General features: G+C 39.3%; 1 protein-coding gene across 3 annotated transcripts in view; it reads right to left on the minus strand.

Moving 5' to 3' along the window:
• Positions 1 to 17,567, minus strand: part of LOC148852897 (SNARE associated Golgi protein family) — a 61,410-nt gene that overhangs the window by 21,038 nt on the left and 22,805 nt on the right. Inside the window, exons 3-6 of one of the 3 annotated variants that reach the window (XM_088944629.1) lie at positions 5,003 to 5,095; positions 4,702 to 4,925; positions 4,214 to 4,280; positions 885 to 995 (exon numbers count right to left, since the gene is read on the minus strand). In XM_088944629.1, coding sequence (XP_088800755.1) covers positions 885 to 995; positions 4,214 to 4,280; positions 4,702 to 4,925; positions 5,003 to 5,095 — 495 coding nt within the window. Of the gene's footprint in view, positions 1 to 884; positions 996 to 1,033; positions 1,106 to 3,620; positions 3,891 to 4,213; positions 4,281 to 4,701; positions 4,926 to 5,002; positions 5,096 to 17,567 lie in introns of those variants that run through there. The other 2 variants (XM_088944630.1, XM_088944631.1) reach the window with 2 other exon arrangements.

The raw sequence follows: 17,567 nt of genomic DNA on the forward strand, positions 1-17,567 counted from the left end.
GATGAAATCATGGCAGTAGTGGGAGGAATTCAAAAGGCTAAGGAGTTGAACATCAGTAGGTTGATCATAGAAGGGGACTCAAAGTTAGTAGCAATCTGACTACAAAGAAAAGGAGATTGGTTGGTGGAATTTTTTTAATGATAAAAAAAAAAGTTTAAGCATATTACATAAAAAATGGAAGTTAAGCTGCAGTTGGTAAAAAGAAGTGCAAATGCTTTTGCTGATGCTTTTTTTTTTTTCATCAATAATGCTTTTTCTGATGTTTTGTCTGAGCAAGGGGTGGGAAGGGATCAACTTTTTAAGGTTGAGTTAATATGAAAGCTTATCTCTCTCCGTGGTGCATCTTTGTACTTGTTTCCATAATTAATGAAATTCTTCTGTTATTGATCAAAAAAGGGTAAAGTAAAATTGATCAAAAACAAAATTGACGTAAAGTAAAACCCCCACTAGTTCTTCCTTGGTTGCGTTTTCAAAAGTGGGTGGCTGGTGGACCCCATGTGATATTTACTAAGAACTGGTGATATTAAAAATTAAAAATAAGGTAGACCCAAGTGAGTTGTGGCACAAATTTACAAAAAAAAAAAAGGTATTCAAATCTTATCCAAAAAAGGCATTCAAAGGGTAAAGTTAGGATTATGTCTGGAACAATTGCACAGCCCATGAGCAGATTCTACTTGATAAGTTAGAAATTCCAGTCTGGGCTTTGGTAATATATACATTTCCACAAATCATATTGTTTGACTCACCAAGTAGGACTCTGGATACATATTTAGTTCAAAGAAATGATCTATGCCATGGTAGAGATCCATTTTGCTACCATATAAATAAGGGAAATAATGGTTATAAACAACCATGAAGAACATGCCCATAAAAATGAAGGTTACCTTCGCAAGCTGTGTCACATATGCTGCAGCCAGTGCTGTTGCCAAAAGTCCAAGACCAAGTGTCAGTAACTGACTGTTGCCTCCAAATAAATTGATGTCGGATTCATCTTGCTGAAAAATCAAGGAATTAAATCTCAGAGAAGGCACGAGGAAAACCAACTTACCTATATAAACTGGATGACCGTACTAAGGATAATGCCCAACAAATTACCAACCCTAAACTGCAGTTGGGAAAAGGTTGGTAAGATTACGCATGTTCAGAATTTTTTTTTTTTTATCAGTATTACGCATGTTCAGAATTTAAGAAGCTGAAAATTGGTCCTTGGAGAAAGTGAAAATAAAAGTTTAGTTTACTGAGTTCTGGTTGTATCCACGCTCCTTTTTTTTTTCTAATACTTGTTTCTTTTTCTAAGTGAAATCTAACAGCATGAGTCTTTTTCTTTCTAATCTCCTCATTCTTTGGAAGACAGCAATCAGTCTACTTGCTTCCATCTCTATTTTTCATCATCACCCAATTGTCTTCATTTCATGCTACAAACCTCTCTACCAAATCTGAAAGCTGCATGAACCCTACCTGTCCAACATCATTTCTTCATTGAACATTAAATATTAAATCATTCATCCAAAGCACAGACAAGTTAAGGCCAAATTAAAAATATGCTACCGATGCAAACATGGCAGCAAGGAAAGAAACTATAGAAAAAGAAAGGTTTTCCATACTTTAAGTCCTTAAACTAGCAGAAATTTTCTAATTTTTGGGTGATTTGCATTTTAATATTTCTTATTTCTTTAATTCATTTTCTAGTTTGTTAGATTTTTAGAAATAGAGTTGAATTACTATCTTCTCAAAGTGTGCTATTCTTATTAAAGAACGGAATTACCATTTATAATAACTTTTGGAATTAGTATTTATAGTAATTCCTATAATTACTATTTATAACAATTTTCATTAAATTACTATTTATGGTAAAATCAGAAATTACTACTTTTGCGGTTAGATTGTGAGTATACCTAGTAATATTAGTAGTAAGTTTCTATGTTATTGAAGTCAGAATAAGTAAGCCTCAGAATCTCAAGTAGGAATTAGCTGTTTTTTATTTCTTATTGATCTATAAAGATGTGTCAACATGGCCTTCTTTATCAGTAACTATTAATAACTTTAATGTTTTCTCTCTTTTCTTTTATAAACAACCAAAAGGTCATTAATTCATTAATTATAAACAGAATGTACAATGAATTATACAAACAGTGGAGAGCACAGAAATATCTCTCCCCCTTTTGTTCAAATTAGAAAACAGCCCAGAAAAACTGATTCCCAAGTTCCTTTTGGTTTGCTAAAGCATCAGCAATATTATTGGTTGATCTCTGCACCCATTGAACCTGCACTTTCATATCCCCGGTTCACCACTTGAACCTTTCTTTTTTTTTTAAGTAAAAATTTTGAAGCAATTCACGCACTAATATAACAGGGCCCGTGAAAAAAAGGCCAACACCCCAACAGGGCCCCCACCCCAACTACAAACAGCAAAATACAACTACCAAAGACTCTTGGAGTTCAGCAAGACAGCCAGTGTGTTACCCTAACTGAACACACTCAAATATTTCCCCATTGTTCTGTAACCATCTTACCATCCAACCATCACTTTTGAACTGCCCTCTATGATCATCTTGTTGATGTTTAACTCTCTTGCCTTCTGTATTTCATACAATGCAGCCATGGTTTCTGCTCTTAGAGAATCCCCTTCTCCAACTGGTCCAGAATACAATGTTATCACAAGTTCACAACACCTTCATCCCTAAATACTCCCCCAACACCTGAAAGGCTTGCATTTCCCTGATACTCCCATCAAAATTTAATTTCATATAACCTTCTCCAGGTGGTGACCAATATTTTGGAGTTGCTTCTTTCTCACCTTTAGATTCTGCCACTTCTTTCCATTTCCTAAAAATGCAATCAAAGGAAAATGATGAAAAGTGGTCCATCGCTTTGATCCAATGTGCTAACCTAACTGTAATACACTCAAATATCGCTTCTCTTTCCTAAAAATTCTTGCATTTCTTTCTTCCCAAGTTGTCCAAACTATTGCTGCCCTTGTCATTCTCTACATCACCTTTCCTCTTTTATTCCGCCATCTAAAAGTTGAAAAAGCAAAAAGTCCAACCGTGGTGCTTGAAAAATCCCACCTACACCCAAACAAAGAAAAGAACCACTCCCAAACAGCAAAAATAAATGAACCGGAGATTAGAAAATCGGAAGGAGTAGGTACAAGCCTTGCAAAGAACACACCAGTTCAAAGGAAAACAGCAAAAAGGCCTTCTTTTTTGGAGAGTATCAAAGGTATTAATCTTTCCATAGAATACCTCCCAACAAAAAGCTCTAATCTTGGGAGGAATTGGATGACACCAAATTTCTCTAATAGGAATGGGTGCAAGGAAGACGAAGGAAAGTACAACACTCTAAAGAAGGAAGCACAAGAGAAAGACCCCAAAGGGATGAAAGACCTAAATCCTACAATCCGGTCTGGAAGGGCCCAAAAACATAATGCCCAACAAATGCAACAAATTAGTGACAGTTTGAAGTTCTGAGTCACAAATACCCCCACCTGAAACACAAGTCCCAACTAAACCCATTCCAAACTGGAAAGGAACTACAAATTTAGAGATTACCTCACACAGTTACCAGGATAAACATCATAACTTATATCATTAAGGAGTTGCAAGGATTTTAGAAATTACCTTCAAAGGAGAGGCCCTCGTGACCCTAGAGAATAACCCAGCATCCCAATAGTTTCCCATGAGTCAATGAATGCTAGTCACCACTTTATGCCATAAATTTTCTTTCTCAATTAGAAACCCCAGCAGCCATTTCCCCAATAAAGCTACATTCTTCTCATCTATCTTCTCAATTCATGCTCCACTATATGGTCATTGTTTTCCTCTCCCCCAGCTCCCACAGAAAATCCCCACATAAATTTCTCCAACTTATTTGTCATTGCTGACAGAATTCTGAAAACCAAGAGAAAACAAATGAGAAGATTGGGCAAAGTCAAGTTTATGAGATTAAGTCTACCCCCTAGAAATAGGTAGTTTTTTTTCCACACAGACAACTTTTTTAAATATCTCCCTAAGATTGGACTCCAAAAAGTATGTTCCCTTGGGTTTCCACCTATTAATAACTTTATTGATAAGTTAAAAGAATGCCGACAGGTCTTGTAAGCAGCCATTGATGTTATTATTGTCAATCAAATGTCAAGGTACATTACTAATAGGATTAAAAAAACAGGGTCATTTCATTATCAGAAATTATGAGAAATTTGTAACTGACTTACAATGATTGCACGTCCAAATGCACCAGCACAAACATAAGCCCAAGTCCCTGGAAGCATCCCTAGCCAACTGCACCAATAAATGTAGGTGTATGTATTAGAATACTTGCAATGTCATTTCCTTTACCACTAGATGTTAACATTTTGATTAAGTATGTGTAGGGTCAACATTGACAAACTGTCCTAACTTAGATGTGGCCTGTGGACTACAATTTGTCAGATCACTACATGGGTTATAAAAAAGCAATAAAGTGGAAGAGTATACAACATGAACTACTTTGCTCTCACCCTCATTCAATTTAAGAGGATACCAAAAGATGTAGGTATCATCTATTCTATGTATTTAAATATAATTTTTCATCTTTTAACTAGGAATGTTTAGCTTTTGCCTAACCCATCTTGCCTACCAAACAGAATAAAGCATAAAAATCATGAACATCCAACTAACAGAGATTATAGGAAAGAAACAAATAGCAATAAAATAAACAGACCTTCCTAACACATATGGGATGAACTTCACTGAAGTCAGCCCATACAAATAGTTTCCAAGAGAAAATGGAAGCAAAGGGCTCAGACGAAGAAGTGTGACAACTCTGAAACCATTCTCCCCAATAGCTTTGTCAATGGCTAGAAATTTCTTATTTCCCTTGACCATTTTAAGAATACGCTCACGAGCAAAATATCTGGCAATAAGAAATGCAACAGTTGCTGCTACCTGATATGGTGAAAACACAAATATGAGCACCTCTTGTTCAATTTGCTATATTAAGTTTGAAAGAAAAACCATCTTACCGTTCCACTGATGGAGACAATGATAGTTCCAATAACAGTGCCGAAAAGAAGACCAGCAGACATAGTTAATGGGATGGCTGGAATCGCAAGGATCTAGGACAACAAGAAGTCAAGAAATATTCTGGGTTAAGATAGGCAAAGCATGAAGAACAATACTGATTTACAGCATCTGAAGTCAAATTATTGGAGATATTATGGCAAAACCTAGATTAGTTGTTGGGTTTGTGTCAGGGTAATCATGTAATTGCACCATCTATTATAAATACTAATGAGAAGGGCTAGTAGACCATATTTTATGCTCTCTCTAAGACTCTTTTCTTTGTTCCTCTTTATTCTTCATCTTCTTTAATCAAGCTTTTTAATTAATACAACCCTCAAACTGGTAATTAGAGCGGAGATCCAAGTCTTCATAGACAACTACACACTCAACAATGTGCTGATGTTATCATTGCCATCAGATGACATCAGTAGACCATATAGATGGCTGATACCCCCAACAGGAAAAACCCCCAGGCCCAGGTTTGATCAAGGATGATTTCAAAAGAACCTTGATGCAGATAGCATGGCTGTTTGCTGCTGCTTCAGTATCTTTTTAAGATTCCTTCTGAAAAATCAAGAAAGATAGAGTTTGGACTCAAGGAGACACAACAATTCATATAAGGCAATTTGGTGAGTTCTGTTGCATTGATACAAATCATGGCTGTTTGCTGCTGCTTCAGTATTTCTATAAGATTTCTTCTGAAAAATCAAGAAAGATAGAGTTTGTATAGGGCTTTTTGTTGAGGTCTGTTGCATTGATTTTTTTTCAAGAATAAAGAGAAAATTCATTAAAGAAAAGGAAATACAATAGAAAGATGATAAGGAATCACCCAAAAGAGACTCGCAGCACCCAAAATTACACAGATGAAAGGCCTAAAGACTCAACAAACCTAACTCAGCCGGAGAAATCCCTTGAAACTGAGGTAGCCACCAGATAAACACCTAATCCAAAATCCTCAGCTCATGAAACAGACAAAGTCTCAATCTTCATCCATGATTGCATCTTCCTGCCCTGAATCATCCTCATCCCAATCTCTGCCTCCTTCCAACCAAACTTTTCTATTCAACTTCTCATCCCTTTTCCTCCTCTCAAACTCCTCAAAGGCCCTTCTAGCAAACTCCACACCACCCCAAAAAAATAAACCCAAACTCTTACCAATTGTGACCTCTCTTTCCACTAATTTCCGGAGAGGCACGCAGCCGGAATCATCATCATTATCGTTGCCGATTTGTGACAACAAATTCTCTTCAATATCAGGACTGAACACTCACCTTGTCTTCTTGTTGTTCCTTTCCCAATTGGGAATCCAAAAATTGACCCTGCATCATTGACCCTTATGATCAATTCCAATTGACACAATACCTTACGCACCTTTTCTCCTATAGACCCATTTATAATTCTTTGTAGGGCCTGTTCCTACCAGACCAAGCTTCAACCTGGAAAAGATTTTCGTCACATGCGCGAAATTATGATTTCTTGAACTACCTAATTTTTGACAGTCGCCTCTAAAGGTGTCTCCTTCTCCTTCTCCTCTGTGTTGCTTCTTCGACCCAAGTCTACACCCAGCCCCCCTGACCATCACCTCCTTAAAGCAAAAATTGTCATCAATACGACTCTCTTCCTTACCGCCAACATTCCCGCCACCATCTGTAGTCTCCTCTTCTCAGGTCACATTTTCAGCTTCATATTCAACAATGGAAATGGTATGTCCTTTCCCATATTCTTTCAAATACTCCTCCAACCTCCTAGACCCCTTTGGGATAAACTCCTCAGTACCCAAAGAAGTTGGGATTCCAATTTCATAACCAGATTCTTGAGAAACTGCATCCACAATCCTAGACTTACAAGGGAAGAAAATCACTGTAGGCTCACTATTGGCATGTGAGCAATAGCTATCGCCACTCTCCACGAAAGTAGACTGATCATCAAAGATACTATCCCCCGCTCCCCCAACAAAACTCTTCTTGCCACATTTATCATACCTGGTGATCTCCCAAACACATCTCTCCTCCCTTCTCTTTCCAGCCTCTAACGATATATACCTTCCAAACATCCTGCACTTTCTAAAATTTGATCTACTAGGCCCTAAGATCAACCTCTTGTCCACTTTACCTCTCCTATACCGACTATTTCTTGCTATCAAAGAAGCCAGTATTCAAAATCTTAGCTTCACTCAAGTCTCCTTCTGGGCACAACAATTTCAGACGAATTGACTAGATGAGACAGGATGACGATAGACATGGGTTAGAGTCCATAAAAAGATCTTCATGCCCAAATGTTGAGTCATGTTAACCTAATTTCTCAAAACCACCATCCTTCCTACCTGGACCCACATCTTGGAGTGGTGCAGCATCCACTGAGATCAAAATAATTGGGCCCCCCTCTCTTCCAAGCCTCGGCTTACAACGAGTTGGACCCCCTACAAGGTCAGCACTAGGTATTCGGACCCCACCTATAGTTGCTTCGGCATTGTACTTGCCACTTCAACATTCTCAAGACCCACCTCGGGGTGGGCACCCAACTCTCCCAGTCCTTTAATTGCAACCGACTTGAATTCCTTCCCCAGCTCCACACAATTAAACTTCTGTCTCTCCACGTGTCTCACCCTTCCATCTTCCAAACCGACCACAAAAAGATCTAAGGGTTGAGGACCTATCTTGGGGTCGGCCCTCGTATTAATCCCCTCTTAATTCTTCGAATTCCAACTGCCACCGCAAGGGTTGAGGCCACCTTACCACTAGACCCGTTCATGGGTCGGGCCGGGCTTTTACTCATCATTAATGGAAATACGCTAGGCCCGGGCCCGAGCCCGAGCCCGAGCCCGGCCCGACCAACGGGCCTATAATTTGGGCCCGGGCCCGAGCCCGAGCCCGGCCTTGATAAAAAGCCCGAAGCCCGACCAAATAAAAAAATTACAATTTTCCCTATTCAAATTAGAATTAAAAATTCATATGGTTTTTTTTCCTATTTAAATGAATAATGGGCCTACAAGATGGTTTTTTCCCTTTCTTTTACATTTTAAAACACTGTTTTACATTCTTAAATCAAAAAATTTATTCAAATGGACATAATCACATAACCCTTTTTAAGTCTAATTTTAGGTCAGGCTGGGCTATTTTGACAAAACCCGAGCCCGGTTTGAATTTATTGCGGGCCGGGCTTTTTGGCTCAAGTTTAAGCCCGCGGGCCTATAAACATGTTCAAGCCCGTCCGAGGGCCGGGTCGGCCCATCGGGCCACCCGGCCCATGAACAAGTCTACTTACCACTCCCATTAGTGAAGAATTCTTCCAAAAATCCCAACGTACCCTCATCTTCAACCTCTAGGCTGACCCAATTAAGCTAACCATTCGACTATTGCTTCTTTTCTGCCAAAACCAAATAAATTTTCTCTCTCGACTTTCTCCAAACTCCCATATTCTCCACCTACCTTAACGGATATGATCCCTCAACAATGAGTCTCATATCGAAAAGTTCTCTAGCGAACCAAACAAACAAAGATCAAGGTACAAGATTCACTTCTTCCACTTCTACCAAAATATGTGTGCTAACCAGATTCTTCCAAGAGCTCATTCTAGGATCGACAACCCTAAATCTCCCACAAGTTTCTCCCAATGCTTCAAACGTCTGGAAACACCACGCGTGTAGAGGAATGCAGTAAATGTTTATCCACACCTGACTCGTCAGTCCCAATCCTCAGTTCAGGGGAACGGACCTAAGATTCTTCACGAGTCATGGTTTTGTACACCTCCTCGTTATAGAAAATGAACAGGAGAAAACCAATATCCATTTTCCTTACTTAAAAGGAGTTAGATGGTCTCCATACTACGATCACCCACTCCTTCACAACAACTTCTTCGTCTAGGTTCGAATTAACAAATCGGCCCACTAAACTCCTTTTCAACAAACTTAGCCGTCCAAAAACACTCTCGTTCAAAGTAACACTAGCCTCCATCCTCTTTCATTGGTGATTTGATTCTATCAATTCAATCAAGGAAGTACCAGTTGGAAAAGCTAGAAACTTGATTTAATGTGGCCAAACTTGTTATAGTTGCTGGCCAAATTAAAAAATAAAATAAAATAATCTAACCCAACCCATTAACCGGTTTCTCAGTATTTTGAAATCTAAATTTCTAGATCGATATTGCATTGAACAGGACCAGATTTGGAACCCATATTTAGAACTAAACATTACCTGATACGGCGTCCAAAGAATGCAGCTCCTAGAGTGGTAGTTCAAGCCCAATATTAGACCCAAATCGGCATCCAACTGAAGATGGTGAAGTTGTGTGTGTGAAGCCGATTCAGCAACACCATTTCAGCAAAACCGAATCCCAACTTACTTGGACCAGTGCCACTATGTGAAACTGGTATCCTCCAATGTTTTTCTTCCAAAAACACAGCAGAGAACTGATGAAAATCAGCCCCTACCAAAGCCAGTTCAAACTAGGGTTTTTGGGTGCATAGGGAGAAGAAAAAGAGAGCAAGAGAGTGGACGGATGGTTCACTCTCTCCCTCTTACCCCCTTATATAGATCACTCTCATAATCCTATTAGAAGCTAATTCAAATCAGATTTGGAACAGGATTTAATCCATACTGGATAAGCACATCATCTTCTTAAGAGAATGGGTGCTCCATACCCATATTCGATCCATGTCACATGACAACTTAAGTTTTTCATTCATTCATCCTATTTGCTAATGATTTCCATTAGCTAATGAATGAACAACATCCTTCATTCATCCTAAAAAAAAAATATCTTCTTAAATGGCAATTCAAATTATAAAATCATCACTTTTTGTGTGAGAATTAAGAATTTAAGACCCTAATATGAATTTGTTTGGGCTTGCCTCGACGGGTGTGGCCGGAGGTCCGGGGGAAGAGCCTCCGGCCCAACCACTAGGTTCAAAGAAAGCAAAAAAGCATAAAAATTTCAAAAGGTGCACGCCTGGTCTGAGGTGCAAGGCACATCAGGTGCAGCCTAGTGCACCTATTAAAAGTGTTACGCCAAGGTGTACACCTAAAATGCGCCTAGGCACACACCTTTTAAATCACTAACCCTAAGTGTTTTATTGTAAGATTGTCACCATTGTCAGGGAAAACACAAAAACTGGAAAGTCCATATGGAGATGGATCATCATCATCATCTAAGCCTTATCCCAACTATATAGACACCATTGTCAGGCAACATGAATCCTGTTTCACCATTCCATTCTGTTTGGTGGCATATGGGGATAGGGAATAAAAATTCCAGCAGGTATACTGCTATAGAAAGGCCAAGAAAAGCTTTTACAAAATTCCAAGGTCTGCATATAGACATCAGCTTTTATAAACATGAGTGACTGCTTGCAAAAACTAAGGAAGATCAGCAACCATGTGTATGGGGACTATTTAGAAACAATCCAAAGAATTGTACAAGAAAGGAAAAAACACAGAAAAATAGATATGGCAGATTGTCAAAAAATACTTGAAAATAATATTTATGAAACTCTAACAACTCTTTAGTAAAAATAGGACATTATAAACCAATTTATGGAGCAGGAGGAACTATATTTAATGGAGCTGAGTGCTGGGAAGTTAAGAAATAGCATGTCCAAAAAATGTGGGGCAGAAATGTGTATGCTTAGATCGATGAGTGGTAAAACTGCAAAGGATAGGGTCAGAAATGAAGTCATACGAAGAAACCTAGGAGTAGCTCCAATAAATGATAAATGAGAGAAAGTAGACTGAAGTGTTTTAGACACATGCATGGAAGATCATCTACAGCACCTGTTAAATGAAGTTATCTATTACAAATTGAAGGGACTACAAGAGGTAGGGGTAGACTGAAAATGACATGGGTAGAAGTAGTAAGAAATGGTTTAAGCGCACATAATTTGACAATGAATATGGTACTGAATAGAATGGAATAGTGAAACACGATTCATGTAGGACATTAATACTTGAAAATAACTTTTCTAAAACTCTAACCTACAACTCTTTAGTAAAAATAGGACATTATAAACCAATTTTACTAACAAATTATATTAAACTTTAAGTAAATGGAAACATAAACAGTCAAATTAAACCAATTATGTTTTTTTATCAGCCAAATCAAACCAATTATTAACAAATTGAATTCAAATCACCCTTATCCAGCTCGAATTCAAATTCAAATTTGGACAACGAGCATCATTTTCTGCTGATCAAAAAAAATGAGTTTTTTTACTTTTTTGGTGAATAGAAGAAACTTTTTTTATTATAAACAAGATGTACAAATTTTACATGCAACTTGAAGAGAGCATAGAACATACTCTCTCTCCACATGAATCTCCTTTCACAACTGAGCCCAAAAAACCTATTCCCTATATACCCCATTTCTGGCTAGTGAATGAGCCATGCTATTAGCTGACCTTGGTACCAATTGAATTTTCACTTGTATGCTTCTAATCAGCCACCTGAACTTCTTAAATTTGTTCCAATAGCAATGGAACCCCAATCACCACCTTGGAATCACCTTCTATGATTAATTTTCTCAAGTTCCACTCACTTGCCCTCTGCACTCCCTGAATGATCTCCATAAACTCTGCCCTTAGAGAGTTCACATCTCCAATTGGGCCTGTGAACAAGCTATTCCATGACCCTCTTCATCTCTAAAGGCTCTTCATCATCACATAAGCCTTGTCCCAACTATATGGGGTTGGCTACATGAATCGTGTTTCATCATTCCGTTCTATTCAGTACCATATCCATTGTCAAATTATGGGCTTTTAAACCATTTCTTACTACTTCCACCAATGTCATTTTCAGTCTACCCCTACCTCTTGTAGTCCCTTCAATTTGTAATAGATAACTTCTTTTAACAGGTGTGCTAGATGATCTTCCATGCATGTGCCTAAAACACTTCAGTCTACTTTCTCTCATTTACCACCTATTGGAACTACTCCTAGGTTCCTTCATATGTCTTCATTTCTGACCCTATCCTTTGCAGTTTTACCACTCATCATCCTAAGCATACACATTTCTACCACTCATTTTTTGGACATGCAATTTCTTAACTGCCCAACACTCTGCTCCATAAAATATGGTTGGCCACACAACTATTTTATAGAATGTTCCTTTTAGCTGAAGTGGTAGTCACCTATCACATAAGACTCTGGATGCACCCCTATTGAGAAAGGTTTTAAAAAATCATGCATTGATTCAACCCAATGTGCCACCCTAATTATACATTTTTTACCAATAACACCAAAATTTTATTAAATAAACATAAGATGATTGTACAGAGCATACAAGTAAAAAGTGTAAATGGTAAAAAGACAGTGAGAGACAAAATTCTCCTGTCAACCACCTCAATTTCTTCTTTTAATTGCTATAATTTCACATCTTCGTCTCTTCACTTTGTATCCAACTCATTACCAATTTTGAATCTCCCTCAATAATCAACTTTCTAATGTTTAGTTCTTTCACCCTTTGTACACCCTCCATCAAGACTAAAGCTTCTGCTCTTAGGGAGTCTCCTTCCCCAGCTGGACCAGAATAAAGAGCAATTATCTTGCCTTCCCCATCTCTGAATACTCCACCTATACTTGATCTTCCAAGGTATCCCATACTGCTACCATCAAAGGTAAGTTTGATACAGCCTCTTTCTGGTGGATACCACTGGTAACTAGAAGCAGTCTTAGGAAATGAAGATTCAGCCACTTCCTTCCATTTCCTAAGCAAATCGTCCGTTGATACATTTGAAAAGGTATCTATGGACTTCAGCCAACGTATTGCTCTAATCAATATTGTGTCCCTTACATCTTCTTTCCTTCTCTCTTTTTCTAGAAAAATTCTAGAATTTCGTTCTTCCCAAACTGTCCATACTGTTACAGCCCTCAAGCTTCTCCATATAGATCGTTCCCTTTTATTTGGTCATGCAAGGGAAGATGGTGCATATAGGCTTTGAACATCCAATGGAGGATTCCACCTACATCCAAACAAGGAAAAAGACCCTTCCCATATAGAAGTAGTAAAGGAGCAAGACACAAGTGATAGCAACTCTCACCATTAGACTTACATAGAGTACACAAATGAGGAGATAAGCACTACTTTGGTCATTTTCTTTGAATCAAGTAACAAGTATTAATCTTTCCATAAACAGCTTCCCAACAAAAGGCTCCAACTCTAGGTGGGATAGGCTTGCACCATATCTCCTTAGTAGGAAAGGGAGGCAAAGAGCTATAAAAAGGTTGAGACAGCGCTTGGAGAAAGGAAGCACAAGAAAAGGAACCAAAAGGAGTACAAGTCCAAATCCAGTTATCATTCTTGGAAGGGTCAAGGAAAACTTCTTAGAACAATTCAAGTAGGGTTACCACATTCTAAAGTTTAGTGTCTCTTATGCCCCTTCAAAATCCCAAGTCCCAACCCAATTAAAGCCATTACTCGAAGTTAAAGGAACCAAGAATTTGGAAATAGGTTCATTTTTAAAGCAAGTGAGTGCAAAAAGTGAGGGGAACTGTTCATTCAAAGGGGAAGACCACAACCACAGATGTTCCCAAAATTTGGAACGATTACCACTACAAGGATTGTATTTGATAAAAGGCAAGAACAAAGGTAATACCTCTGTTAGAGTCAGTTAGAGAAGGGTATTTTAGTCTTTCCCCTTTATGTATTATGTTGGCTGTATGTCTCCTCACATGCAGGGGCATTTCAGTCTTTTGTATCTTATGTTTTCAAATGCAAAGTATATAGTCAACTGGGTTAGACGAATAGACTACCCAGTTTGACACTTTCTCCCCTTCTTCTTCTTCTTCTTCTTCTTCTTCTTCTTCTTCTCTTCTCTGTTCGGCTGAACACTTTCATGGTATCAGAGCGCCAGTATTAGAAGCCGGCTGCAACCTTCTATCTTCTCTTTCTTTATTTTCTTGTTTTTTTTCTGGGCATAAGAAATCTGGGTTAGAGAAGAAGAAACCCAGATCTCTACGGCAACATCTAGAGGTTCATGACAGTAGGGTTTCTATTTCTGCGGCAATACCTAAGGTTTCACAACAGTAAGGGTTCTGCAGCAACTCTTTTTTATGGTGTGAGAAATCTGGGTTAGAGGACTGTGAAGAAACCCAGAGTTCTTGGTGACAGTAGACAACTACAGCAGTTCGAGTGAACAAGAAATCCAAGGTTTTGTCTGTGTGGACTGCTGCCACTATATGTGACAGCTGTGGTGGTCGAGTGGGTGTAGTGGTTGTGGTCTGACCCTCTAATGAGCAGTTTCAAGGGGGATTCTGGGTGTTTTTAAATCTGCCAGTGTGCAGATCAATGGTGTTCGAAGTGGCCAAATGCATCCTAGGGCAAGCTAGTGGTGACTTTAAGTGTGTTGGTGTGGAAGTAGAAGGATAGTAGTGAAGTAGCTGAAATCTTTTTTTTGTGACCAGCTTCATAGAGTGATGGCGTCGGTGGGTGATTCAAGTGGTGACCAGAAATCGAGTGTGATGATATCCCCTGATTTTTTAAGTGTACAAATGACATCCATCAAACTCAACGGTGAAAATTATGTTCCGTGGGCCAAGTCGGTGGAAGTGTTTCTAAAGGCCAAGAAGAAAGTGAAACATGTACGGGAGGAGAAACCGAGTGCTGAATCCCCAGGTCGTGGGTTACTGTATAAGCCAAGGGGTAATCTTGAAATAGTTGGATACACTGACGTAGAATAGGCTGGATCTGTATCAGACAGAAGATCCACCGCAGGTTATTGCACCTTTCTTGGAGGAAATCTTGTGACTTGGAAGAGCAAGAAGCAGTGCAGAAGCAGAATACAAGGCCATGGCACACACTGCATGTAAACTAGCGTGGTTGAAGAATCTATTGCAGGAAAACGGGTTCTCAGTAAGCAAACCCATTAAGCTATATTGTGACAATCAGGCTGCTATTCACATCCAACCTAGTTTTCCATGAGAGAACTAAACACATAGAGGTAGATTGTTACTATGTAAGGGAAAAGATCATCAATGGTGTGATAAAGACAAAGCATGTGAGAACAGGTGATCAATGGGTAGATCTATTCACAAAAGGGTTGAGTTCAAGGAGAGTGAGCTAGATATGTAACAAGTTGGGATTGTATGATGTATATTCTCCAGCTTGAGGGGGAGTTTTAGAGTCGATTCTCTCTTCTCTTCTCTTTTCTTCTTCTTCTTTCTTCTCTCTCTTCTCTTCTCTATTCGATTGAACACTTTCACCGCATTGATGGCCTTCCAAGGAGAAGTTCAAGTTGCCCTTGCCAATGCTCTAGCATCCCAGTCATTACCCAAGAGCCCATGAATCCTTACTACCACCTTTGCCCATAACTTGTCCTAGTCTTGTGACATTCTCCATGGCCATTTCCCCATGAGAGCCAAGTTTTTTCTCCGTATATTACCTAAACCCAACCCCCCTACATTCTTACCTCTACTAACCACTTCCCGACTGATCCTAGATCCCTCTATCTTCTTTGCTCACTGATAACCCTGCATTTTGATGCCTTAAGGGCATCAATTCAGGGGTATTTTCGACCTTAGAGTAGTCAAAGTGTACCATTTTCCCAGTTAAAATAAATTATGTGACCTCTGAGGGTCTCTATGCAAATCATGTAGAAAACTGAGAAGTTTTCTACGCCGAAGTGCAGTTTTTGGGAAGCTAGTGTGAAGACCAACTGAGAGAGGGGGTGTTTTTGTAAAGAAATGAAAACGGGAGGGCGCCTCCTATCTACTAAACCCAGTTGGTGCCCCATCCTACTGTATTACCATGCTCTCCTCTCCTTAGCAAACCCTAGGGAGCCTTTTTAACCTAATCTTTTCACTCTTAGCAAACCCTAGCTGCCCCTAGGTATTTAATCTCCACCCTCCACCTCTTTTAATCTCAACCACTCATTATAGGGCTCTCCTTTATAACTTTTAAACCCTAGGGCGCCACCTAATCCTCACCATTCAGCCCCTCACCTTCAAATCTTAGCCACTCCCTCCATCTTATATCCCAACCATTCAATCTAGGGCACCACCTATTCTTTTAATCTTAACCCTTCAACCCTAGATGTTCTAATCTACACCCTCCATTTCTGGGAGCTCAAATCTCAGCCATACATAATATTGGGTGCCATCTCCTTCCATTTTCAGCCATAGAGTCACTCCAAAGCCATCTTAGCCATCCATTAGAAACCCTAGGGCATCCCTAACTTCGCTAAATTCTAGTTGTCACCCCCCATCTTTCTCCCTATTTGCAGTTGTTTCCACCATTCTCTATAAAAAGGGCCCCAGGGGCCCTATAGAAGGGGTTGCCCAATTCACCCAGTTAACAAGGCTAAGGTTTCTTGAGGAGTTCAAGGGTTGTAGAAGGGGAGGATGCCCAGATCTTGTTAGGAGGGGTTCCTGCAAGCTGTTCAACCATTCTAAAACTACCGCCACTGGATCGGATCAACCATTCTTTTCTTTTCTTTATTTTCTTTTTTCTTATTTTTATTTATGCAATCTTTTAGATTTAATTCTTGTTCGTTTCTCTATTTTGCAGATCTGAATTCGTTCGGTTAAAGGCTAAGGTGTCTCGAGGGGTTCGAGGGTTGTAGAAAGAGCAGATGCTCGGTTCTTGTCAGGAGGGGTTTCTGCAAGCTATCTGGCCGATCTACAGCTACCGCCACCGGATCCGGATTCTGGATCATTTTTTTTATTTATTTTTTTTCTTTCCTTTGATGATTCCCATACTTTATTAAATTCTAATTTTTATTTATCGGCATGTTTAAATTCGAAACATTTAATTTCAGTAATAATAGATTTTATTTTCGTACTTTCTACCATTCCCGATTGCATTCTCTTGTCCGGATCTAAGTGTATATTAATTTTTCACTTGCTTCCCTGTGGATACGACCCGTTCTCACCCATTTACTACGTTATTAGTTGTTTGAGAAACGGTAAAAATTATAAATGTTTAAACTGGCATTCCGGAGTGTTTAATGACACGCTTCCAGACACACCACTCACACCCACCGGAACATTAAAAACTGACATATAATAGACAGGTAGGTTGGAGAGGGTCGATCTAATCAAGGTAATTCTGCCCCCAGGATAAATACCCCTTTTTCCAAAAGAAGCAAGGTTCTGGGATCCGGTGGTTAGAGGTTTTGTAAGAGGCTTTCTAATTGGAAAAAAGGGTATTTATCCTAGGGGGCAGAATTACCTTGATTAGATCGACCCTCTCCAACCTACCTGTCTATTATATGTCAGTTTTTAAGGTTCCGGTGGGTGTGAGCAAAGAAGATAGCGGGATCATAGGATTAGTCGGGAAGTGGTTAATAGAGGTAAGAATGTAGGGAGGTTGGGTTTAGGTAATATACAGAGAAGAAGCTTAGCTCTCATGGGGAAATGGCCATGGAAAATGTCACAAGACTAGGACAAGTTATGGGCAAAGGTGGTAGTAAGCATTCATGGGCTCTTCGATAACGACCGGGATGTTAGAGCATTGGCAAGGGCAACTCGAGCTTCTCGTTGGAAGGCCATCAATGAGGTTGAAAGTGTTCAGCCAAACAGAGAAGAGAAGAGAGAGAAGG

This window comes from Nelumbo lutea, chromosome 5, assembly GCF_056320005.1.
Source record: "Nelumbo lutea isolate HS-2025 chromosome 5, American lotus-T2T, whole genome shotgun sequence".
In the NCBI taxonomy this organism is placed as follows: Eukaryota; Viridiplantae; Streptophyta; class Magnoliopsida; order Proteales; family Nelumbonaceae; genus Nelumbo; species Nelumbo lutea.